This window comes from Anabas testudineus, chromosome 4, assembly GCF_900324465.2.
Source record: "Anabas testudineus chromosome 4, fAnaTes1.2, whole genome shotgun sequence".
Classification (NCBI taxonomy): Eukaryota; Metazoa; Chordata; class Actinopteri; order Anabantiformes; family Anabantidae; genus Anabas; species Anabas testudineus.
Window position 1 is genome coordinate 20,818,261 of NC_046613.1, and position 23,115 is coordinate 20,841,375.

The window sequence follows — 23,115 nt, forward strand, 5'->3', positions numbered from 1 at the left end:
AAAGTGAGACGTCGCACTTTTGCTGTGAATGTGTCCATGTTCTCCTGCAGGTAGTGTACAGCCTCATAGATTCGAGCAGGGATGGAGGAGAGAACCACATCGAGGCTGGGCTCTGTGCTGAAACTTGATGCCACCTGGATCATGGTGTCTGGACAGAGGAAGGAGAGAAAGAGAAAGAAGAGAAGACATGTTGTCAAGAATACTAAAAAACCAAACTAGCAGTATAAATAAAGTTACAGTGATTTGTGCATGTATGGTTACTCATGTTTACACTGATACTTTCCACTATGTCCCCTGTAGTTGCATTTTTATTTAAGCTACTACTACAAAAAAATAAAAATCAGTAAGATACGTGCGACCACACAAGTGTTACACATGAGATTCACCAAACTCTCCGGACACATTTGTTGTAAATTGCTAGTTTCAGTCTTATGAACAGCAGCGTTTCACAGGGACGTGCACACTAATGAGATTCATCATTAGTATAATCAGTGTCCCAAAAAATTGCCTTACACGGCTACCTGCTCTGTTTCATTCACAAATGTTACCAAAGAGTAAAAAAAGGACTTTTAACCCACAGAGTCAGATTTACAGTAGTCTGAGGTATAGTCTGAACTAAAACAAAATAAACATATCTGAAATATGTTATTCGCATTAAGACATTATAATTATTCCTTGGTGTTTTTCTCTGATTAAAAACTCTTTTCTCTTGAATGTTGATTATTAAGAGCATCTCTTATGGGTCCAAATGTACTATTTACTACGTCTCACTTTACCTATAAGGTTTTGCCACTCAGGGTCCAGGTCGGCTTGGTTGGCCAGGCAGCCCTTCATGACGTTGGAGCAGTAGTTGGAGCAAGGTTTGACCGAAGCCAGGCCGCGACAGTGAGGGCAGTAAACCAGCTTCATCAGGGCCTTTACACACTCTGAACTCAGAGAAACCTGGTGTGGACGGACAGGTCATCACGTTATCATCAGAAAAACAAACAGCAGTCAAAGAAGCACAGTCATGTCTTCAGCTCGTCCTGTTTTCTTTTAAGTAAGGAGTACTACAGTACTACAGTTCTACAGTACTACAGTACTACAGTACTACAGCAGTACAGTACATGAGGGTCACACACAGAGATTATAAACATGTCGAGAAGGACACAGAACAGTAGAGGGTGGTATTGTAACATTGAGTGAGACACCGCCTGTCATGAGTGGCGTCCAGTTCGACAGTAGAGTTATTTTCCCATCACCTCTCACAGATCCTGTGGGATACTCTAAACCAAAAACATCACTTATTAGCATTAGTATGTTTGAAAGATTTAAATGAAATTGTTGCTGAATATTCTCAGTGATGTGGTGAAGGGGTTTCAGATTTCTGTATACACACATTTATTTCTATCTTGGCAGCATTAAAGTTCGTCTAGAGACTCTTGAAAACTTCTATAATCCATCATTGTCAGCTTTTATAATCCATCATTGCCAACATCAGGCCTGCATTATTTGTTCAATGTTGTCATTTTGTGATAATGCAGTGTAAGTGCTGATTAATATAAAAAACCTGCACTCAAACACTATTTCAGCTTTGACAAACAGATTTATGCAGACTAGATGTTCTCTGTGATGAATTACACTCGTCAAGCACGTTTCAAGAATGTGCTGTTGATTTTTACAGAAACTGGAAATGAACTAAAACTGATGGGCACATGTTACACCACTTCTCAGATCTCTGCACTGGCTCCCTGTAGCTGCCTGCATCAGGTTGAAAGCCCTGACCGTTGCCTGCAAAGCGGTCAACTCAACAGCAAAAGAACTCTTCTGAATCTTTCTCTGCACTTACACAACAAATTGCATGCTCTCTTAAACCCCATGGAACTGGAACACTCTACTTTAAAGTTTGTCTCCTTGCCTTAGATTATTGCTTTGTGCCAAATAACTGTAAATGTGAAGTGAGGGAAGGAGGAGGAAACTGAAAGATGAAACACACAAAACACAGCTAAATACCACACATCTTTATCTATTGTGTAAAGTGTTGCATGTGGGCTGGAGATAATTGAATAAGACTTGGAATATCACTGGTTCATTACACTGAAGGCTTAAACATTGAATCTACTACACTAATAGATCAGGAGATGAAGGGGGGGAGGCGTAAAAAGGTCCCTCTGTGACCATTAAAGCTGGGTCATGACATAAAAGAGAAAACAAACACACTCACATCAAACACACTGAGTCTCTGAATGTTTGGGAAAATCTGCACAGAGACCTGAGGAAACATCATCACACCCATAATTTGACAGCAGCGCTGTCATCCCTCCAAACGAGAGCTTTGTTCTGATGGCAGAGTCTGACACTTAATTTTTGATGATCTTTGTTTTCCATTTTTAGGGTGGAGACATTTTCTCTGACAGTTAGGGTGTGACGCTCGTGCATCCATCATGTGTGCTTTCCTGGGACTCGGTCCAGCAGTCACTCAACCACACACACACACACGTCTGTGCTTGTATCTTTGTGAGGACAGTCGTTGACATATATCTAACCCCAACCCCTTTCCTACCCTGCAGTAAGTGTAAACCATCAAATGGACTTTTGAAGCTGTGAGGACACACACTGACCTGTGAAACTCTCTTGACCACCTCCCCGCTGATCATCAGCCCCTGGGCAAACGATCTGGCTGTGACAAAAGCCCGGATCACCTTTGTCTTCATGTCCCGAGGGATGTCGCCAAATGGCCGCAGTGTCTCCTGTTGCTTAGCAACACATTCAAGGTAGTCCTCCGATAGGATGACCTGTGAGACAGAGGTGACAGTGGCGGACACAAGTCGTTTAAGAAAAGGATATTTCCTCCGCTATCAGGAGAATACAGGTCAACATGTGTCGACAGAGAGGTGGGAAAACAAGTGTAAATATGGAAATGTTATCAGTTTGCCACAGGTTCCTACTCACATCGCTAGGGGCAGAGGTCTTAAATGTTCGCTCCAGAAGGCGGGACCAGAACTCAGACAGGGTCTCATCTAGATTGAGTGCAGAGCCCCGGTAGTACTGGCGCAGGTCCGCATAGAGATCTCCATAAAGACGGGTGTTCTGGGAGTACAGAGCGCCCAGAGGAGACAGCGCCTCCTGGAGGGAGCGTTCAGAGCGACTGTGCAGGTCAGTGAAATAGGCTGCAGGAGACGAGGAGAGAAGGACACGATGAGGAAACACATACGACAGAGGAGGAAGAAGAGGAAGGAGATTTGACAGTTGGAAGAAACCAACAAAGACTTGAGTTAGAAAAGCTGAGCCGAGCGATATTAATTAATACAGGCTACATTAAAACTATAAACAGCACTTTTATTAACCACTTCATCATAAGATCCCACAAGAGCAACTTTGGGTACTTCTTGCTCAAAGACTCTGTGACGTGGCCAGGAGTAGCTGAGAACGGAGCCCCTGTTTATACAGCAATACAGCTAATAATTAATAATAAATACAGCTAATACAGGTAATAATAATAGGTATCACTGGTTTCGACTCTTGTTTCTGGCCTCTTCATTGATTCAGGTTGTGTACAATGTTTTAGCTGCCTGTCTGCAGAAACCGTGCTAAAAGGAGTGGAGCGACTTAATCAAAACAAAGGTTGTACGTTGTAAAAGAAAATCTATAAAGGGGAATTGTCAGTGTCAGATTGATAATTATTTGTGGGCTTGTCACTACTAGTAACTCCTTTAACATTTCACACAGTCATCTATTGTAAAGATAATTACTGCCGCAGCTTTAAGAGACATTTTATCATTTTAGAAACTGTCTAAATAGCATGAATATTAAATTAAATACACATGTGTAATGGAGAATGAAAATGAAGCAGATTGCTCCTCAGGCCAATCATATCTTTCATTTATTTTAATTAATCCTATTATTACACCAAATTATTTAAATATTACGTATTGCACTGAATATTTTTTAAACCATTACACCCATTTTCTCCTCTTACAGCCCAGCTGATCAGCACATCTAATCCACGTTTAGCATCTTTAAGTGTTTCTTCTTCTCTGCAGCCAGATGGATACAGAACGATAGAGAGGTCAAACACAGAGAATAAGGGAGTCTCTAAGCTGTCGCTGCAGTATATTGGTCTGAGCTTTTTCCCTCCTGCTTCAAAGGCTGTGGACCAGTGCCAGCCTGTCCTAACCACAACCAGATGGACGGCCACGTTACTGCTACTGAGGTGGCCTGCTAAATGCGACTAACACCATCCTCCTCCTGCTCTCTTCTTTCTTTTTTATTTTGAATCAGTTTCTCGTCAGTGCTAATGACACATTTCTGTCTTGCTGCATTTGTCTGTCTTCCTATTGTTAGCAGACCACTCCTCAGTCTCTCCTTCTTTTCTCTCTCTCGCTCTCTCTCTCTCTCTGATGTGCAGTGATCTTGGCTCCTCAGTGGATCAACTGCTCATTAGCTGAACCAGCCACTGCCCCGGGGGACACCCCTGTGTTTGCGAGTGTGTGTGTTAACACACACAAGTGTGTGCATGTCTCTTTGAGATCAGGGGGTCGGCTTATCACGTTTCATTGTGCCTGGCTGACTTTGCTCTCATTATAACACCCAGTCAGGGGTCCCCTTGATGCACAGGACACACACACAAACACACACAGATCATCACTACTGAAGCTACAGTATTGAGCTTTGAGCACAGCCAGAGCTTGTACCAAACACAAACGTACAAATACTGTACACAACATACAAATGTCACGCTCCTCTGGACGGCCTGCTAAAGCTTTGCTATTGAGCGCATCCAGTAATGAGTGTCTGAAACACACACATATCTACAAACACACTCCCTACTTACAGTCAAAGCTCCTGTGGAGACTGTTGAAAGAAGACTGCAGCGATCTGCCGGCCTCTCTGATCAGCCCTTCAGTCTCTCGGGTGCTCAGATTGGCCAGGTTCTCCTCCATGGTGCTGGTACAGCAGGTCATACCCTGAGGACACATCCTCAGATGTTCACCTGATACAGTGGGAAGAACAGAAGACAGGACACTAATGAATGAAATTGTATTTATTATATTCATTAATTACTGAACATGTCAGACAGCCAACATGTACATTGAAAACCACATCAAACCAGCCTTAACATCAGACTGCAGTCAAAGTCAATGTGAATGTAAATGTGAATATAGTTTTAATTAGGAACAGGAGAGTCCACCAGAATGGATTATTTCAACAGCTATTAGACTGATTGTTAAAAAACTGTGCACACAAAACCTGCAATAAATCCTGCTGACTTGTGTCATTAGATTTCTTTGTCTAGCCACACCTGAATTTATGATTTGGAATGAAATGGATGAAATAGTTTAACAACTACTGGATGGATGCTAACATGTTACCTTCAGGATGAATTGTCAGGTCAGACTTTCACTCCCAGTCAAACTAAACGCTTTCACCTCTGCTGCACTTTGTGTTTATTTCTAATTAGCATATTTTAACTTGTTAACAAGTTAAACTAAGACAATGAACAGGGTAAAAGTTACATCTCAGCAAAAATAAGATGAAATCACTACCACGATGAGAAATATCAATGTTCAAGTCAATGTAAAGCTCACACAGTTTAAATATATTATAATAATATTGTTATACTAATAAATCAGATAGCTTTATTGATACAGTGGAATAAAGTCAATATCATATTAGACTGTAAAAGTACAATAAAAGCATTCCGTGTTATTTAATAATAATTTGTTTTATCAATGCATGGTATGTAATGAGCTAATCTATGTTTTATTAAGTCATGTCTTAATGAAAAACATAACTATAGCTCAAACTAGTAACTTGTAATGAGGTAAAACATTCAAAAACAGCAGAAGTATAAAGTACAGCAGCATATTGTCAATCAGTGAGGTGCCTTAAATAACAAATGAAAAAACAAACAGCTAAAGTCAAAGACAAACAACACAGAAACTCTGCAGTGATGAAAGCAGAGAATAATAAATAGCTTTTAGTTATTACTTACTCTTCCCAACAGAACCCTGTCCGTAACCTGTGACCTGATCTTAGAAAAAAATCTTTAAGACAAAAATATAAAAATACAGAGTACCGGCTAGAAATTGCTCGTTCTCAACATATTTTTCTTAAGGGGATATTCAGGCCCACAAGGGATAAATAAAATAAAGATATTTTTCCAACACTCACACACACACGCATTTAGAAATACTTGTAAACACAGACCGAGTCTGCCAGACAGCCTAGAAAGCAGTCTGCAGCACAAGTCTCTTGACAGACTGGATGCCTCAGGATTAGTGTGTGTTCATTTGTGTGTGTGCGCGGCCACGTCTGGGAAGGTTAAGGGTGACTAAGTACCCCACAGCTCTGTGCAGCGCTGCTCTCCTCCTTCTAACAGTGCCTGCGTTGGTGTATGTGTGCGTTTGTATGGTTGTATCATCGTGAGGGATGAATTTTTAACAATTGGACTGAGGACATTTTTACAAAGGGTCATCACAATGAGAGGGGCGTTTAAAGAGTGACTTCAGGGGTTAAGACTAAGTTTTAGGTTTAGGTTAGGCAGTACACGTATAAATTAAGTGAACTGATACAGAGTACATTAACATGGCATACACTACAGTAGGGGGCTAGTATGAAGGTGTCCTCACACTCGCAAAAACAGTGCCTTACAAAAATGTGTGTGTGTTAGGGTGGGGTGGGGGTGGGTGGGTACAATTTCTTCAGCACGGTAAGTGGAGCAGAAGACGAGACGCCTTCATCATCACTGCTCCATGAATGTTTCATTGGCACTGGCCGGTGTGTGTGTGTATTAGAGAGGGACTGGCAGCCACAGTACAGAAAATAGCACTTTATTGCACCACCCAGCGTTTTTTTTTTTTTTTTCACGTTTTGTTTGAGATATTTTAAGATGTTTTTGCATTTTTACAAATACAAGAGGATAAAATAGTGTGTGTTACCCATCTGGAACATATTGTGAGACCTCACACACACAGACACACACACACACACACACACACACACACACACACACACACACACACACACACACACACACACACACACACACACACACACACACATATCCCAGAAATCGACCAGGACGGTCTTTTAATAGTGTCAAGTCCAGGTCAGGCAGCCTGAGACACGACGCTTCACTCTTCTAATCCCAAACACTATCAAACTAAATCCCTTTTTGCTAATCACACCTGCTTTTTCCTGAGCTGAGCTTCTGATTGTTCAACGTTGGAAAACAGTTTTGAAAAAATGTAATCACATCTGCACATCATTGCTGTGAATTAAACTCCCACAGTCACGTCAATCTGTTTTTTAGAGAAACTGCTGGATCACCTGTTTGTGTTCAACATTGGAAAAAGCCCACATTTGCTTTCTGTTAAGCATTTAAAGCAAACTGTAATCAAATAAGTAGGGTTAGCTGTTCCCAATACTGTACAATAAGTTCAATTCATCATTAAGGTGAATAAGATCAGTGTTGCCAGATGTTGAAACAACAAAGCAATAAAACAAATCATTTGACATAAATCAACAAAATATTGAATTACAGTAAGTAACTCTCATCACCAAATTACAAACCCATATTAGTCTCTAGTGATAAGTACGCTGTGTCAGAGCTGTCTGCTTACGTGTTAGTTAATGAAATATTGTCATATTCTACTTTATACAACGATCACTTCATATTTTATTAGACAGATACTGTCTCCAATATATAGCAAGAAATTGGGGTATTTCTTGACAAGGGAGGGCAGAGGAGAGAGGAAGAGGAGGGAGGAGGTGGGAGGAGACGTGTCAGGTGAGATCTGAGGTTTCATTCAACTTCAGTGTCGACTTTCCTTCTGAACATTCACTTTGATCAGGTCACTTTTCTAAAAATGTCTCAGAGAGCTTTCGCAGTCTGGCAGAAACGGGAGAAAACCCTCTGCAGGAATTTAAAACCGTGCAATCAGTGTGGTTCAGAGACAGCAGACACCGGCGCTGGGTGCTCGTGCACTGCAGCTAATGTTGGCATTTTGTTGTTAGTTTTCTTACCAACCTCAACAACACAGGGCGTTTACCACAGACACATATGCTTCACTGCATTCCTGTGTTGCTGGGTAATGGAAGCAGCTGGCATCCTGCTATAAAACCATAATTTACTCGGAAAGACAGAAGCGAGCGCAGTGACACATCGATGCATGTGTGCGATTCACAAGCTTGCTGACCTGCTAATGCACAAAGACAGAAAGTCCAACACAGAGCAGGTTATCTCAGGAAATCTGGGAGTGCTTTGCTCAAGGGTTTCGTGATGGGAGATGGCTTTGGGCATAAAGTTGCACAGGGAGATTATAAATATGGTGGAGAGGAGAGGAGAGGAGAGGAGAGGAGAGGAGAGGAGAGGAGAGGAGAGGAGAGGAGAGGAGATCTATCTTCTATCGCTCTATAGGTGATTTGGTTGCTCACGCTGTTTTGCCTCAAGCATCAACATATAGTTAGTTAAGACCACATCCTGAGGGGAAAAACACACACTCTCACACTCAGTCAGAAGAGAAAAGCAAAATGCTACAGACCTTTAAAGGGCTAGAGAGAGGAGATTTGTGACTAACGGCAAGTGGAAGGTATTGGGTGTGGATTATTTTATTTCTATAAGTCAACAACAGAACAGATGGGATATATCTTCCTGAATATAAACAGTTGAATGGTGGCTAAACATCTGCAGTTAAAGAATGAAGGTTTTTACAGCCATTTATTGCTGCCTTGAGGAGACCAGAAAGTCAGCAGAAAATTGTTTCCTGCAGTGCTGTAAACAATGATGAAACTTCAGCTCCAGAAGCATCACTATCCCACCTCTGACTGAAATGCATTTTATTACTGACACTGCTGGTGGTATAAATGTGCAGACAGTGAAGCAAAAAGAACAAAAAGGGACACAAAGATATAAAAAACTTTTATATCTAAGGAAACCTGCCAGAGATCTTTTCCAGTAAACTTATCATCCCACCTAACCACGTCAATCACAGTCCTCGCGTCACTTTGTCGTCTTAAAGTTTACGAGCAACTCACAACTTTATGTTCCGAGTATGTAGTTTAAACTCACACTACAGATTTATTCGCTGTGATAGACTGGCCTGGCCCCAGTATTGATTATGAGGAAGAGTCTGATGTAATATTTATGGGGACTTGTTTATTTAACTCTAGATTTTATGCGTCACTATCAGATGTTTTTCCACAGCCCTCCTGGAGGGATAAGTGCTGCATTAGAAAACGTTGTTCGGCTGCAGGGTCTTTTAGACTTAATCATTACTGAATCCTTTTAATTTCCAAACTTGCTTTTGGTTTCGCTCGCAGGCGTATGACAGCTTACACCGGTTGCCATAGAGACCACATCAAGGAACATTACTCAGCCATTTATTTCCTTTTCCCATCAAAAGCATCTGGCTCTCACTTTCTTCTCTGTCACGTCCTCCGTCTCTCATCTGAATAATCTTTTCTCCCCACATACATTCCCCCTGGCAGCCCCCGACATACCTGAGCCCGTCTCGACAAGTGAGCAAACCTCAGCACGTGTGCCAGGCAGGCAAACAGGTACCCTGCACCGCACTGCCGGCTGACAGGAAGCCATCCAGCCAGGCAGCAAAGAGCTAAATCAAAACCACTCAGTAACAGGAAGCATGGCGTTACAGACACTTCTGCAGAGAAAAGCCAGTTTTTGCAATAAACACTTCAAGGCTAAAGCTACGTTCAGCTTCTCGTAACTAAAGCAGAACTAAGCTGAAACTCAAATTAAACTTCCATCGAGCCAAACTCTCATTAATCACTGGCAGCGCCCAGATTAAATCCAAGACATGACATTGTTAATACAGCAATTTATTAATTTAAATGCATCGACAGCAGCTGTGTGTTTACCTCTGTTTGATACAGATCAGAATTAATTAATTTCTCATGAATGCACCCTTTTCCAGTGTTATGGGCTCATACTGCTCATGTGTATGTCAGACATAGGGGTAGTTATTGGTTTAGCTTCTGGCTACAGAGAGATAATTGGTATTTCCCCTCTGGTAAAATCCATTTTTTGATGTTTACAGAAAGATTTTTTGCTCCACAAGTTGTTTATTTCAGCTACATGATATGGCCTCCTGATTATAGTGATTTTGATCCTGCATTTATCTGTGACTGGGATTTGTTTTCTCTGTGCAAACATTTGCTGAATAAGGTTTTGGACATATTTAACCAAATATCTTAGGATAAATGTTAATGCTTCCTGATGCCTTACAAAAAAAAAAACTAACAAAAAAAAAACAACATTACGGGAAAATGCAATCATCATCATTTTGGTGAGAGCATGCTGACCTGTTTCAGCCGCTGTCGTGATTGTATATAAGTAGAGTAAGACTAAGAGTAGTACCCGATTCTCTAGCTGCCCTTTCACATGCAGCACACAACAGGAGACTGACCATGTCAGACACATTAACACCTACTGGAAATACTCTGTCTGGAGCCAGGAGCAGCTGGGTTATACTGCCTAACCCAACATAAAGATGGGTTTAGGCGAGGGGTGGCGCCTGCAGGGCGAGCAGGAGGCAGGACACCGTGCAAAAAAATATTTTGCGTGTTGTTTACAACATGTCGAAACAGCAACAGAAACGCTGTCAACATGCCCACTTGCTCGTGGTGAATACTGCAGACGATGAGCTCTTCATTATTCACACATGAGCTCTATTGGACATTAAATAGACATATGTTACACACATATTACATAGACTTCGTCTCACTCTTGGATTAAAAGCTAATATCCATCTTTCCCTTAATGTTAAACTAGTTCTTTAAAACTCGGGGACTCAAGTCCAATCTTCAGTGAAGTCTGAAGATGAAGATGATCTCATATTGTAATTACTGTTTATCATGTGCAGGGCAATAATATTATAAAATAGGTACAAAATTACTTTACAAAAACATAATTAAATAAATAAAAATAATAATACGTAGAGGGAAAAGAGAAACTATTACCGCAGACTAAAAAGCATAAACACATTTATACTGGCTCCAAGCAGCAATTTTACAAATTAGACTTGTGCTTTCTCTCCTGTTGTGTATAAATGATGAATTATTTTCCCATTGAAGCTGTGGTTTCAAACATAATAGGTGGTTGGATAATGTTCAGAGTCATCATTATTTTAATGAATGAAGTGCTGCATTTATGTAGCGCACCATATGATTGTTAGGAAGACGTCAAAGTACAAAACATATAGTGTGTGACTGTGACACTGGACTGTCAGGATCACATCCAGATCCCCGTCTGCAGTTAAAGTCAACTCAAATACACTGACTGAAGGAAGGAAGTTTCTCATAGACAGGCAAAGAGTCATAAAACATTGCTATTTACTTTAAATGTTATGATGTTTACAACAATACATCCATTCAGAGGCAGATTAATATTAAAAACTGTCAAAGGATCCGTTTCTACGACACATGTACACACACAGCACATCCCCTGTGGCCTTCATTAGAAGGATCAGGGTCACCAGACACACAATTAAGAAGATCAGGTCATTGTGTTTTATAACACACACACACACACACACACACACACACACACACACACACACACACACACACACACGTTATTTAATTTACATGCAGAGGCTTTTATTCATACACACACACGGGAGAGAGACATTTACTGAGGTTGTAGGATACACTAAATAAAATGTACATACAGGATAATCTTAGCTCTTTCTGAGCTATTAACACTGCTACTAAAATAAGTCAAACATCCTAAATAACCCCACCCCCAAAACAGTCTTTGCAGACTTTGCAATTATATCTTGAATCATAATTAAGCATCTAAATGGATGAACTTTGCTGACTTGCTAAACAGTGGTTCTGGTTGCAGTTTCTTTAATTGTAAGTAATTAACAACAATATCTGCAGCAGGAAAATTACAAGAAAACCCAGTGATGTTTCCAGTATCAGGGATTGTTGAAGCATCTAGTCGTTTAAATGAGACGTGTAAATCCAATTACACTCTCAGTCGCAGTAGAAGTGCTCCATCACACACCTAACCTGCACCAATACTGCAGACTAATCTTTCTCAAAGGTTGGATAGTATACGCTGGAGCTGAATCAGCACGCTGTAAAGCAAAACTTAAGTCTCTCAAATGACTAGTTTCCAGATGTTCGACCGTTCATCAACCTGTTTCAGCTGCTGACAAAGGAATAAAGTTGTTTGACAAACAACTCTCCTGTCGGTGGAGCATCTATGTTGTTAAATTTAAATAATGAAACGATATCACTGAAAGTAGATTGTTGTCTGTAACTCTGAAATCACTCTCTGTGTATTACAACACATTCATTTCAATCAGTAATACATTTGTTTTCCCCAGTAGTGACTTAAAAGAAACACGAGCACTGAGATGTTGAGACTAGTTTTAAACACATTCTTTATTTTAATTTAAAGAACAATGAATGATTCCTGCAGATTATTGAAGAGACGTGTAGGTTTGTTTGTAGCCAGCCTTGTGGTAGCTTTCGACTACAGCGTGGCAGTTTGGCTGCGCTCTTAGATTTCAGCAATGACTTTATTGAAGTGAACCTTCAAATCAAACCAGATTTTATTTATATAATTTATTTCCCAAATAACAAATTTGCTTCAGTGGGCTTAAACGTTGTCACAACCAATAGAAATGATGAGCAGAAGCAAAAATAACCCAGGATTATGGGTGAATGGAGAGTGGAAAATATCCCAACGTATTCATGTGTTCAGAGTAAAGTGATGCTGACTCCAGTTTGTATAAAAATATATTGTCAAGACTTTAAATAGAAAAATAAAAGTCATGCTACTAGTTAAATAAAGAGCCTTCTAAAAACACACAAATACAATTTAAGCAGTGATTTGAAACATGTCAATTTGTTACACTGGCAACGTTCAGAGGCTCAGACAGGTAGTTCCAGACCTGAGGAATAAAATCTATATCTACACAGGTTTGTTCTCCTTTATCGATCCAGTCTTGTCATTCTGTCCTCTCTTAAATGGTGAATCTCCTCACCCTGTCATCCACTCTGCACTAACTTTTAATTATTTTCCTTTCTATCGAGTCCTCTTCCATGACTCCCGTTCCTCCACCCTTTCCTCCTTCTCTCTATTCCCCTTCTCTCCCGCCGAGATGAAAGTTTGCCACAGGAAGTGACCTTGCACCATGTTACTGCAGTAACTGTCTCATTATAAGTGACCCGACCTTTGACTTTCAATGCTGTACAGACACGCGGTACAGTGCACGCGTTGATGAAACATGCAGGGACAATATTACATCTAACAAATAGGATCAGATTACAAAAACAATGTCAAATCAATCTTATATGACATAATTATGACTCGGACACACACACACTTGCATATCCTGAGTCTGTTTCGGCTCCGCTGTCAAACACCACATCAAAGCGGCTCATTGCTGAGCAGTAAAAGTGGGGCAGTGGTTTGAATTTATCCCCTTCAGTCAGACGTTTATTCGCTGCTTCCCTTTCTTAATGAGAGTCTTACAATAACCCTGTCACTTACTGAGGCAAATTATTGCTACCTAAATGAGAGGCTGATGGGTAAGTGGTAGTCGCCTATGTGTGTGTGTGTGTGTTTGTGTGTGTGTGTGTTTCCATCTCACACTCTCTTCACCATTTAAAGGCACCTGTTTGTGATTTAACGTTCCACATGGCCTTCCTCCCAAAGTACACTTTTACTGTTTTACTATCCAGGAGAAGAGCGCCACGAAGCCGTAATGATGAAAGAGGAGCGAGAGATGGAGAGATGAGAAGGTAATAAAAAAAGGAAATGAAAGACGAGGCAGAGGTGGGAAGGAAGAGAGAGGTGAGGAGAAAGAGCATCGGCCAAAGACAGAAGAAGAACAAAGAAAGAGAGAACATGATAAAGCTGTAATGGAGTTCTATTATGAGTGTTTAATAAATCTGGAGCTTTTATCTCCTCTCTGTGAATTTGTGTCTTTTATGTTCGTACATTCACAGCTTCTCATGTATGACTACATAACTGGTTGAAACTTCACTGAACATGATTCTTCATCATCACATAAAAATGACTTACACTGCAGTTTTGTGACACTTCATCACAATTTCCCCACAGCAAGCAGAGCTGTGGTCAACATGCAAATCAATGAGGCCGCTCGTCTGACAGCTCATATCAATACTTCTGCTAAACAGTGGCTAATGTCGCTATAAGCAGCAAGTTTCTGATGTGTGTGTCACGTTAATGCAACTTTTATATTGCTGAATATTTCCCTCTGCACACTCATTTCTCTCCTTTTTGGTATTTACCCTTCTTTTCATAGCTCGACAGTGAGGATGCAGGCAGGAAACATGAGAAGAGAGCGAGAGACGATGCGATTTGCAACAAAGGCCCATGCATGCACAGATGTAAATTTCTTTGTCTTTGTAAGACTAATACTGAAACGTGCTTCTGATTCTGACTGCAGTATAATTAATTAATGCTAAAAGTCAAGTCACACTACACGTTTGTCAACAAGTCACTTAACTGACTCAGCATTTTACAGAGTAAATGTTTACTTTTTTACAAAGCCAGTTCAAGGGCTTCTGAGTCGGTGCTTCATTTCAAATCAGTTTTTTACATTTCGACAGCCAAAGAAGATGCATACAGTGATGTAGTGATTAGTTATAGTGCATGTTAGCGCAAGGTGCAGCTGAAGCTGAAGGTTTGTTGTCATAAACTAAATATTAAATATTTGACTAATGACTGCTCTGACCTCTAGGGGGAAAGCTTTATTATTAAAAGTCATTCTCAGTTTGCACCAAATTTCATTAGAATACAGCAATGAAATGAATGGCTTGGTTTTTAAATCTGAACCAAGCCAAAACTAGCAGCGATGAAGGCCTTGTGTTGAGTTGCGTGCGTCACATTCATCTGGGCCAAAAAGTGTCACTTGAGAAAAGATCAACTTCACATGTGCATAAAGTGCCACCACCTACATTCCTCTTATAACATGCATTATAAACCATCATACTCCATATAAAATACTGTATTTATTGTGTTGTAATGGCATTTTTACTTAGAGAGAAACAAATATTCAACACAATGACAAATGCCAGTGCTGATGCTTTAAAGTCCAGACCAATAAAAATAAAATGTGTGATAATGGAACCAGAGAAAAAAAAGAGAGGAAGGTGTAGGTACGTAGTGTTTTGGGTGAAACTTTCCTTATTTTCTACCATTTACTGAACTAAAAATACCTCCGCTCCTACTGCTGCCCAGCGAGGGTGTGTATGTGTGCGTTCACATGGCACCAGCTTCACCGTATAATACTATAATTCTATGTCATTTCTGGGAGTAGTTGAAGGCTCTTTAACTAACTACTACTTTTACTCCCCTTCACTCAGTCTGTAAAAGAAAAATTACAACACATGCCAACTGGTGTGTGCCACGCTATGGAGTCAGACTCGAAGTGTGCACGTTTGTACATGGATAATTATAATGAAGGCTAAGTTCACTTAGGCTGTCTTTAACTGCAGGCATTAGCCCTCCTGACAAGAAGGTATCCAGGGAAATAATGAATTTCTGTGAGTGCAAACATGCTGAATAAGAGCTGGGGCGAAAAAGAAAAAGAGCAAATATGGAATTATTTATTGAGAGTGTTTATTATTGTCTCTGTGGCAAGGTCAGTGCGCTAGCTGTTATGCTGCGAGTTAAGAGCTGCTAACACATAGATTAACAAACCAGGATTAGCAGGAGATTAGACATTAGCCCCTAATCCATCAGCACAGTGTTGGTGGTGGAAGGTGGCAAACGAGAGGTGGGAACACGGTTTATGAATGTGAGTGTGTGTGTGTCTGTGTGGAAACGAGGGGTTAACGGGGGCACATCGGATTCTCTGCTCGTGCTCTTTCACAGCAGGCGGCGTCAAATTGCTGTGGCAGAGGGGAACATGTAGGTCTGAGATCGGTCGTTTCCAGGTCAAGTCTTCAATGTCAGAGCGGCGGTGGCGAGCTTGAATGAATGTGGCAACGACTGCCTGATCAGAGCTGCTCGGAGAAAAGCCACGTGGTCTTGGATTGAAGCATCAAGGAAGCTGGAAGTTAGACTAAAGCAATGACAGGCTTCTGGACAGATATGTTCTCAAACTTCTACCAGAGGTTTAATATACTGACACGTGTACCGTTTTAACATTTACCATGTGAGACAAGTCCCTGAACCCAGACATCATTTAGACCCTTTCCCTTCACTGGAGCTTACAAACAGTTGTAAAAACAGATAAAGAAGACCAGGGAGTTTTTTAACTGCCCTCAGCCACTGTAGCTGTAGTGTCGACTGTTAATACCATCAGTGGGTCAGACACATCAGTCACTACTGACACCGTGGATCCCTTTTAAAACAAGATCAAGATAAATGCGTGCCACCCCTCCCCCAAAACTACCACCCAGGCTGTGATGCTCTCTGTAACAAAAATCTGTTTGTGTACCTTAATTGCATTCGTGCATTGTTTTCCAAAAGCCACTGCTGCTGATACAACTGTTGTTCATATTGATAGTGGAGACAAATCAGACTGTCAGACTGTAATAACTCACTTGTTTGGCAAAATAAAAGGTCAACAAAATGTTGGCCTGAATGTTGAAGTGAAAACAAAATGACACGTCAGTCGGATTATCAGCCTACAGTATATGTGGTGATTAGGTGCAATATGATAAAGAGAAGTTCATGTGGCTCAAGCCTTCTCTGTTTGTAGAGGTCTGGAAGTTGGTCAATGTAATCTCACATCACTATTCTTTATTTATGTATATAATGTAAAAGCTAAATGTGTGATGGTGTCTGTCAAAGTTCAAATGAAATGGTACTAGAAGCAAAGCAGCTATTTAAATTTCATAAGTAGAAATACTAGACAAAGTGCATTACATTTTGAAAGCTCACGCTGGTGCCCTGGTGTAACGTCAGGATATGATACACGCTGTGTCTTCAAAGTGTTATGGGCCAAGGAGCCGGTTTTATGCAGTTCGCCACCTCTATCAAATGAACGTTTCTGTCAGTCCCGACGGCAAACTATGTAATAAAGCAGAAATACCAATAAAAGGAACAATAAAAAATAACATGAAATAGCCACTGAGCTGACACTCGGGAGGTTAAAATGATAAAAAGTGAGAGGGAGACTGGCTGTACAGAGCACAGTGCGGCTTATAGAAAAGAGTTTCACAGCAACATGTCTAATTATAGGCCTCTGTCTGAGCCTCACATGCACAGAAACACACAAACACACACACTGTTGCGTCCTTCACCTGGTCTCGGGCTCTCTATTAAGTTAGCACACTACTCATGATATCACGAGGAACGTTCGAGTAGTGGTGTGCGTGTCCGTGTGTGTGTTAAATGTCAACATATCAACAACTTCCTCTTTTGACAAACCACTGTGAAGTGAGGAGAAAGCAACAGCATGATCCCTTTGATTTGACCTTTTCCATCTACTCCTCGGCATCCACTAACATCTAAGATATTAAAAATGTCTACAGCACCCTCTGTTGCTCCTGGAAACCGGAGCCAAGTCTGTGTGTTTACCTTGTAAAGTCGTGACAGATGCACCTGCAACGGACACCCAGTCACACTCAATGAGATCTGCCTCTGATAATACTCTCCGCCATGATCCCATCAGTGCTCAGGTCGGAGTGTGCATGTGCATCAGTGTGACCTCTCAGTTAAGACACTGGCCGGCTTGTCAGGGAGGAACAGAGGCATTCACACAAGAGCAAGAATTATTTTTCTTCTAAAGAGACCAAGCAAAAATATGAATATAATGGTTAAGTATGTTAAATGTTAGATACTGGATCACATCCTCATTGGGCTTAAATATTCTACTATAACACTCAAAGGAAGCAGCTCAGTGCTCCTTAACTACGTCTGTCTGTACTGTGTATAACCCAGTGAGGTGACGGCATTCGTGTCCTTCCCTGAAATTAAAATCCACAATACACAACAGGTAATGTGTAGAGCTGCAAGCCGAGGTGCACGGTAAACGCGCTAACCTGACAAACCTGATAAATCCCATCCACTCCTGTATTCACTGTCGTTAGAAGTTTTTAAAATGCTTTAGATGAACCACAGTGAAGCCTTGTAAACGCATGTTGAATGTACTTTGTGCTGACGTGTTTGGAAAAGTTAGTCTGTTATCCCTGAAAATAAACTATCAATTAAAACACAAGGAAAATTAAAATAATGTCTATTAACGCCTCACTCAAGATAAATGCAACAGTAAAAATGGAAGTGAGTCGCAGTTACAATTAAAGTTTTCCTGTCTCACCTAAAGACAAAGCTACTCCGTTCTTCAGCTGCAAAACTTAGATGATTAACTGTTTAGATGACTGAAACTCAAATGTGAGAACTAAAACCACTTGCACGCCACTTGTGTTGTAGGAAACTATGCTGGTTTAGAAGGAATAAGAGGTTTTACACTGGTTTCTGATGTTTCACAGATAAAACAATTTATTAAGAAAATAATTGTTAGATTAACATAAACTGAAATTAATTCAGTTCTGATGAGGAAACAAGCATAATTTTCCTATTTTAACTAAAACTCTTGCAGATTCATTTTCTTTTAGACAACTAATCATCTGCTCTATTGATGCCCGTGGGGAAATTGGCATTAGGCGGCTGCACATACAGCAGATAATGGTTCTTCAGTGTCTGGTCCAAGGACACTTGTGGCCATGAGGAACCCGCAGCCTCCTCTGTAAAAAATATAAATGACGCCCAAGTTTTAAACAAACAAATTTTATGTCTCTGTTGCAAGACTGTCCCAGAAGCTCCCAGACACTTTGTCTGGACCCTCCCACAACGTTTCCTCCATTTTGGGTTTGCGCACCCACAGTGTACACAGTCACACCCACTCACTCAGGTTGGCCTAACTCAGGTTAGGCTTGCAGGAACCTGCTGTGCTCGACTTCTGTAAGCTAGCCAATCAGGACAGCTTGCAGAAGGATGGGATGGGGAGGGCCTTGAAGTAAATTGTCCAAAAATAGTAATAATTTACACTGAAAATTATACATAATATGGCCTCATCATCAAATAATGATCTGTCTCAATGACTGTTCACTAACCCCAGCTCAAAAACCACGAGTACAACTAGTTATGCACCAGTTTGCTTCATGCAAATGCCTGTTATCCAACTGACACAAATACCAATAAATCTCCATCCCCTCAGTCACATACACACACAAAGCGCATGGGAGCCCCCACGGAGCATATGTACGAAGAGCGTTGACTCACAGAGCAGCCAAGCAACCACCGAGTGCACCACATCAGACAAACAACCCATCTTTTGATTTGGAAAACAGATGGACGCTCAACTCCCAGAGAGGAGGGAAAGATGAGAGGAGGGCTGAGAAGAGGAGGAGAAAGTAAAAATAGCATCTGATAAGAAGGAGGGCTATGCCATGAAAGGGAGGGAACAAGGAGAAAAGGTGTGAACTAGAGCCGGGGGAAAGAACAAAGGAAGAGTGCAGAGGAATAGAACGCTGCTTTTTACCACATTGATTTTAGGTGCAAAGACTCGTTCCAAGCTCGTTTTCTTTTTTCTACCCACCACTCCTATTATACATACTGATCATAGGGCTTCAGGAGGGCTGGACTCTGACCCTTGCATTCATCAGTTTGACTTGATTATATGTCGGCAGCGGAGGAATTTAATCTTCTAGTGTCTTTACTCAAAGTCAGTCTGGATAATATGGGGTTCATGTCTTGAATACAAATGTGCAATAATGTGGCAGCTTTACATATATCAACAAGCTCCAATAAGAATTATTGCCCGACCACGTTAGCGACTGTTATCAAGCTTTTTCTTGAATATCACGTTCAAGCGATTTACAAAAACAGAAGCAGATACATTTGTGAAGCTTGAACCATTGTTTTGCCTTGAAAAAATCACTAAACCATCAATGATTAACTGATCAATAAATCAACTAGTTGTTACAAAGCTAAATGAATGTGATCAGTAGGGTTTTGCAGGAGCCAGTATCAGTATAAACTAGTTGTAATGCCACTCACTCGTCTAAGGGAGGATGAAGGAGGAGTCTCCTCCCTTCTTCTCATCCTCTCCCTTCTTCTCTTCACCTCTATCTCTGCCTGTCTCTCTCATGTCGCTGCATCAAACATCATGAAAGATTCACAGCTCTGCTTTTAAGCGATCTTGCCAACCAAACCCCTCTTTCTCTCTCACACACACAGACACACACACACACACACACACACACACACACACACACACACACACACACAGAGAGAGAGACAACCCTGCACTCAGAGATCTGAGTCTGTCTAGAAAAACAATGCAGAGGTGGAAACAGGAATAAGACAAACAGCAAGGGAAAAGAAGAGGGAGTGTAAAAGTTAGAATAGAGAGGCTGTTTGTGTGTGGACTGGGGTATTCAGCGTTTCACTTGGTAGCATTGGCTGTGAGCGCCTGAGTGAGCATGTGATGTGTGACAGATGACAGACATTCTCAATTTCCGCTCTCACGCGAATACGTAAAGACTCACACACTGTGGAAACATACAGTATGAACCAGCATCAGTAGAATACTACACTTTCATTTGACATTTTCCTTAGCGGTGTAGTATGGCAGGGTTCTGCAAACTTAGACAAAGCTTTTCTGAAGCCTTTTTAATGGGATGTACTGTAAGTGGGTGTTGCAGACTAGTTTTAAACCCAGAAGATTTCCATTAGACAAAATAAAAGAGGCAATTCAACTTTTAAAGTTTAAATGGACTGACGGTACTCGTGCATCTGCAATGAGCCAGCTCCACAAAAAATGCATATTTAAGTTTACTGAACACAGCTGTTGCACTACATACATGCTGCACATCCAGCACTTATTCTAAATGGTTTGAAAATGTGCATGTGTCTTATCAGTCATAAATATGGACAACAGCAACACAATGTCATGCAACACAATATAATTCTATAGAGTCAAGTGTATTTCTTTCACCCACCTGTTAAATGGAGAGTGGAAATACTGAAAATGTGAAGGAATAACAGAAAATAAATCCTGGCCTAAAGGAGGCAGGCGACTTAAATGGCACTCAGGAGAGGGAAATGAGCAGCAGATGAAAACATCTGATCTGCTTTGCTCAAATTAGTAAAAGAAACTGATCTAATTACATTAATTCCAGCATGTTCTCCAATTTGTCTTGTGCTGTATTTACAGGATACCTGGCTCAGGGTTGGTTTCCATGCTGTACAACCCGCTGCACATGTGCATTCCCATTTCTATAAGTGTCTTTATGATCTTGGTCTATGTGCTGCATCCACAACTTACCTTTTTTTGGGAACAAGAAAAAACGTGCACTAAATGAATTGGAAACTTGGATTACGATGATAGTTGATTTCTACTCAGTCCAACGGTAGGCCGTGTTTATCTGTAGAGATGGTTTTGAAATTATGTAAGTGTAAAGGAATGAAAAACAGACCCAAATTGATTTAGTTAAAGACTTAGGCTTGTTAAACACTTCTTGGCTGACAACTAAACCTGTAACGTATCCTAATCTGCAGGTATTCTGACGTGAAACACAGCGTATCACGTTAACCTCTGCCATTCGAACACACATCTACACTGTTCTTCCTCTATATTCTTTCAAACAAGCAACAATGCGACAAATACTCAAATATTTAGGCTACAAAACTTACACACACACAAACACACACAAGCACCCAAACTCAATATGGTCCAATACAGAATGTGAACAGTGAAGGATATACAGTCTCACTGTGTTTCTGTGTGTCATATGATCACATGGGTGTGTGCTGCCCTGCACAGACAATGTGAACGAATGAATAAAAAAGGATCCAAGTGAATGTGCGAGTGTCTTCCTCGGAGAAGGTGTTGGCTTTCACTAACTTTTAAACACACACACACACACACACAGAGGATGGGCTAGTCAAACTATTGACAAGGTAAAGGGTACAATGTAAGTGAGTTTAAAACGCTCGCAGGCACAAAGACAGGCAGACAGCAAGAAAGACAACTTCCATTCAGATGGTGTTAACCTATGGGACAATGGGTTGGAGCAGGGAGTGAGAAGAATAGGGGCTTTTTGAAGCTCTGGGTAGGAATTTAGAGCATCTACTCGTCACATTATCCACTGTTTCTCTGGAATTATGATATTTATAATATCTACTTTCATACAGGTCTCACAGCCTGTTTAGACCTGGGAATAACATGCATTTGTTGCTGCAGCTCAGACTTCCTGCTTGTATTTAACAGTTTTCTATTTCCATTGCAAAGTGACAAACCATATTTCAACTTTTGCTTAATCTGATGCACTGCACTGCATTTATGTTGCCAGTGTGTGGTATAGCTGGACACTGGATTTATAATTAGCCGTTTGTTTAAAGTAGATGTATAGAAGTTCACTTTCTTTTAGTATAGAACAAACTGTGTATTGGCTTGCACAATACAAGGAGGCTCAAATATGCATGTTTATTGGGAGAAACATGGATTGAAACATTAAAGATAATCACGTTAAGGTCTCCAATTCTGTAATTTATGCAAATTTCAGAGCAACTTTGTGCTACTACTGTAACACCTACTCTTGAGGCTGTTTGACTGAGATGACAAATGGTGCTACTAAATACAGTGTCAAACATGTTGGGCCACAATAAGAATAAAAACTGGATACTGAACGTCAGTATCAAAACTATATATGTTCGATCTTTAAAGATTGTAAGTAAAACATTTAATAGATTCTCAAAATACTACTGTATGTATCCCTAAGCAGAGGCATTAATCTGTGGGATTTGTCACCCAGTGAGGCCAGTGAACTCAAGTTCTCGACCACTGATCTTAAACATGATAATGCTAATCATGAACTGCTTGTGACTGTCGAAATGTGAATCTGCATGACGGGGAGGCCTCAGAGCTGAAACATCTCTTTAGAGCAAAAGATTACTTCAGTGCATGTCGTCTTCACTAGTTTCCCTGCAGCAGAACTAGAAAAAATGTCATGTCATTTCCTAACTTCCAACAGTGACCAGCAGCATCATACTTGAATGTTTGTCATTATCATTTCTCTTTTAATTTTTGGCAACAATGAAAAGAAACAAAAATACTAAAAGCTCATGCAAACACTACAAGGAAGCATGCAAATTGCAGCTGCAGTGCAGCCATA

The 23,115-nt window shown here is 40.7% G+C and overlaps 1 protein-coding gene across 1 annotated transcript in view; it reads right to left on the reverse strand.

Moving 5' to 3' along the window:
* LOC113150891 (glypican-1-like) overlaps nucleotides 1-23,115 on the reverse strand; it is a 30,973-nt gene that overhangs the window by 5,301 nt on the left and 2,557 nt on the right. Inside the window, exons 2-6 of the mRNA XM_026343641.1 lie at nucleotides 4,814-4,972; nucleotides 2,932-3,149; nucleotides 2,601-2,774; nucleotides 777-942; nucleotides 18-148 (exon numbers count right to left, since the gene is read on the reverse strand). Of these exons, the coding sequence (XP_026199426.1) occupies nucleotides 18-148; nucleotides 777-942; nucleotides 2,601-2,774; nucleotides 2,932-3,149; nucleotides 4,814-4,972 (848 nt within the window). The remainder of the gene's footprint in view (nucleotides 1-17; nucleotides 149-776; nucleotides 943-2,600; nucleotides 2,775-2,931; nucleotides 3,150-4,813; nucleotides 4,973-23,115) is intronic.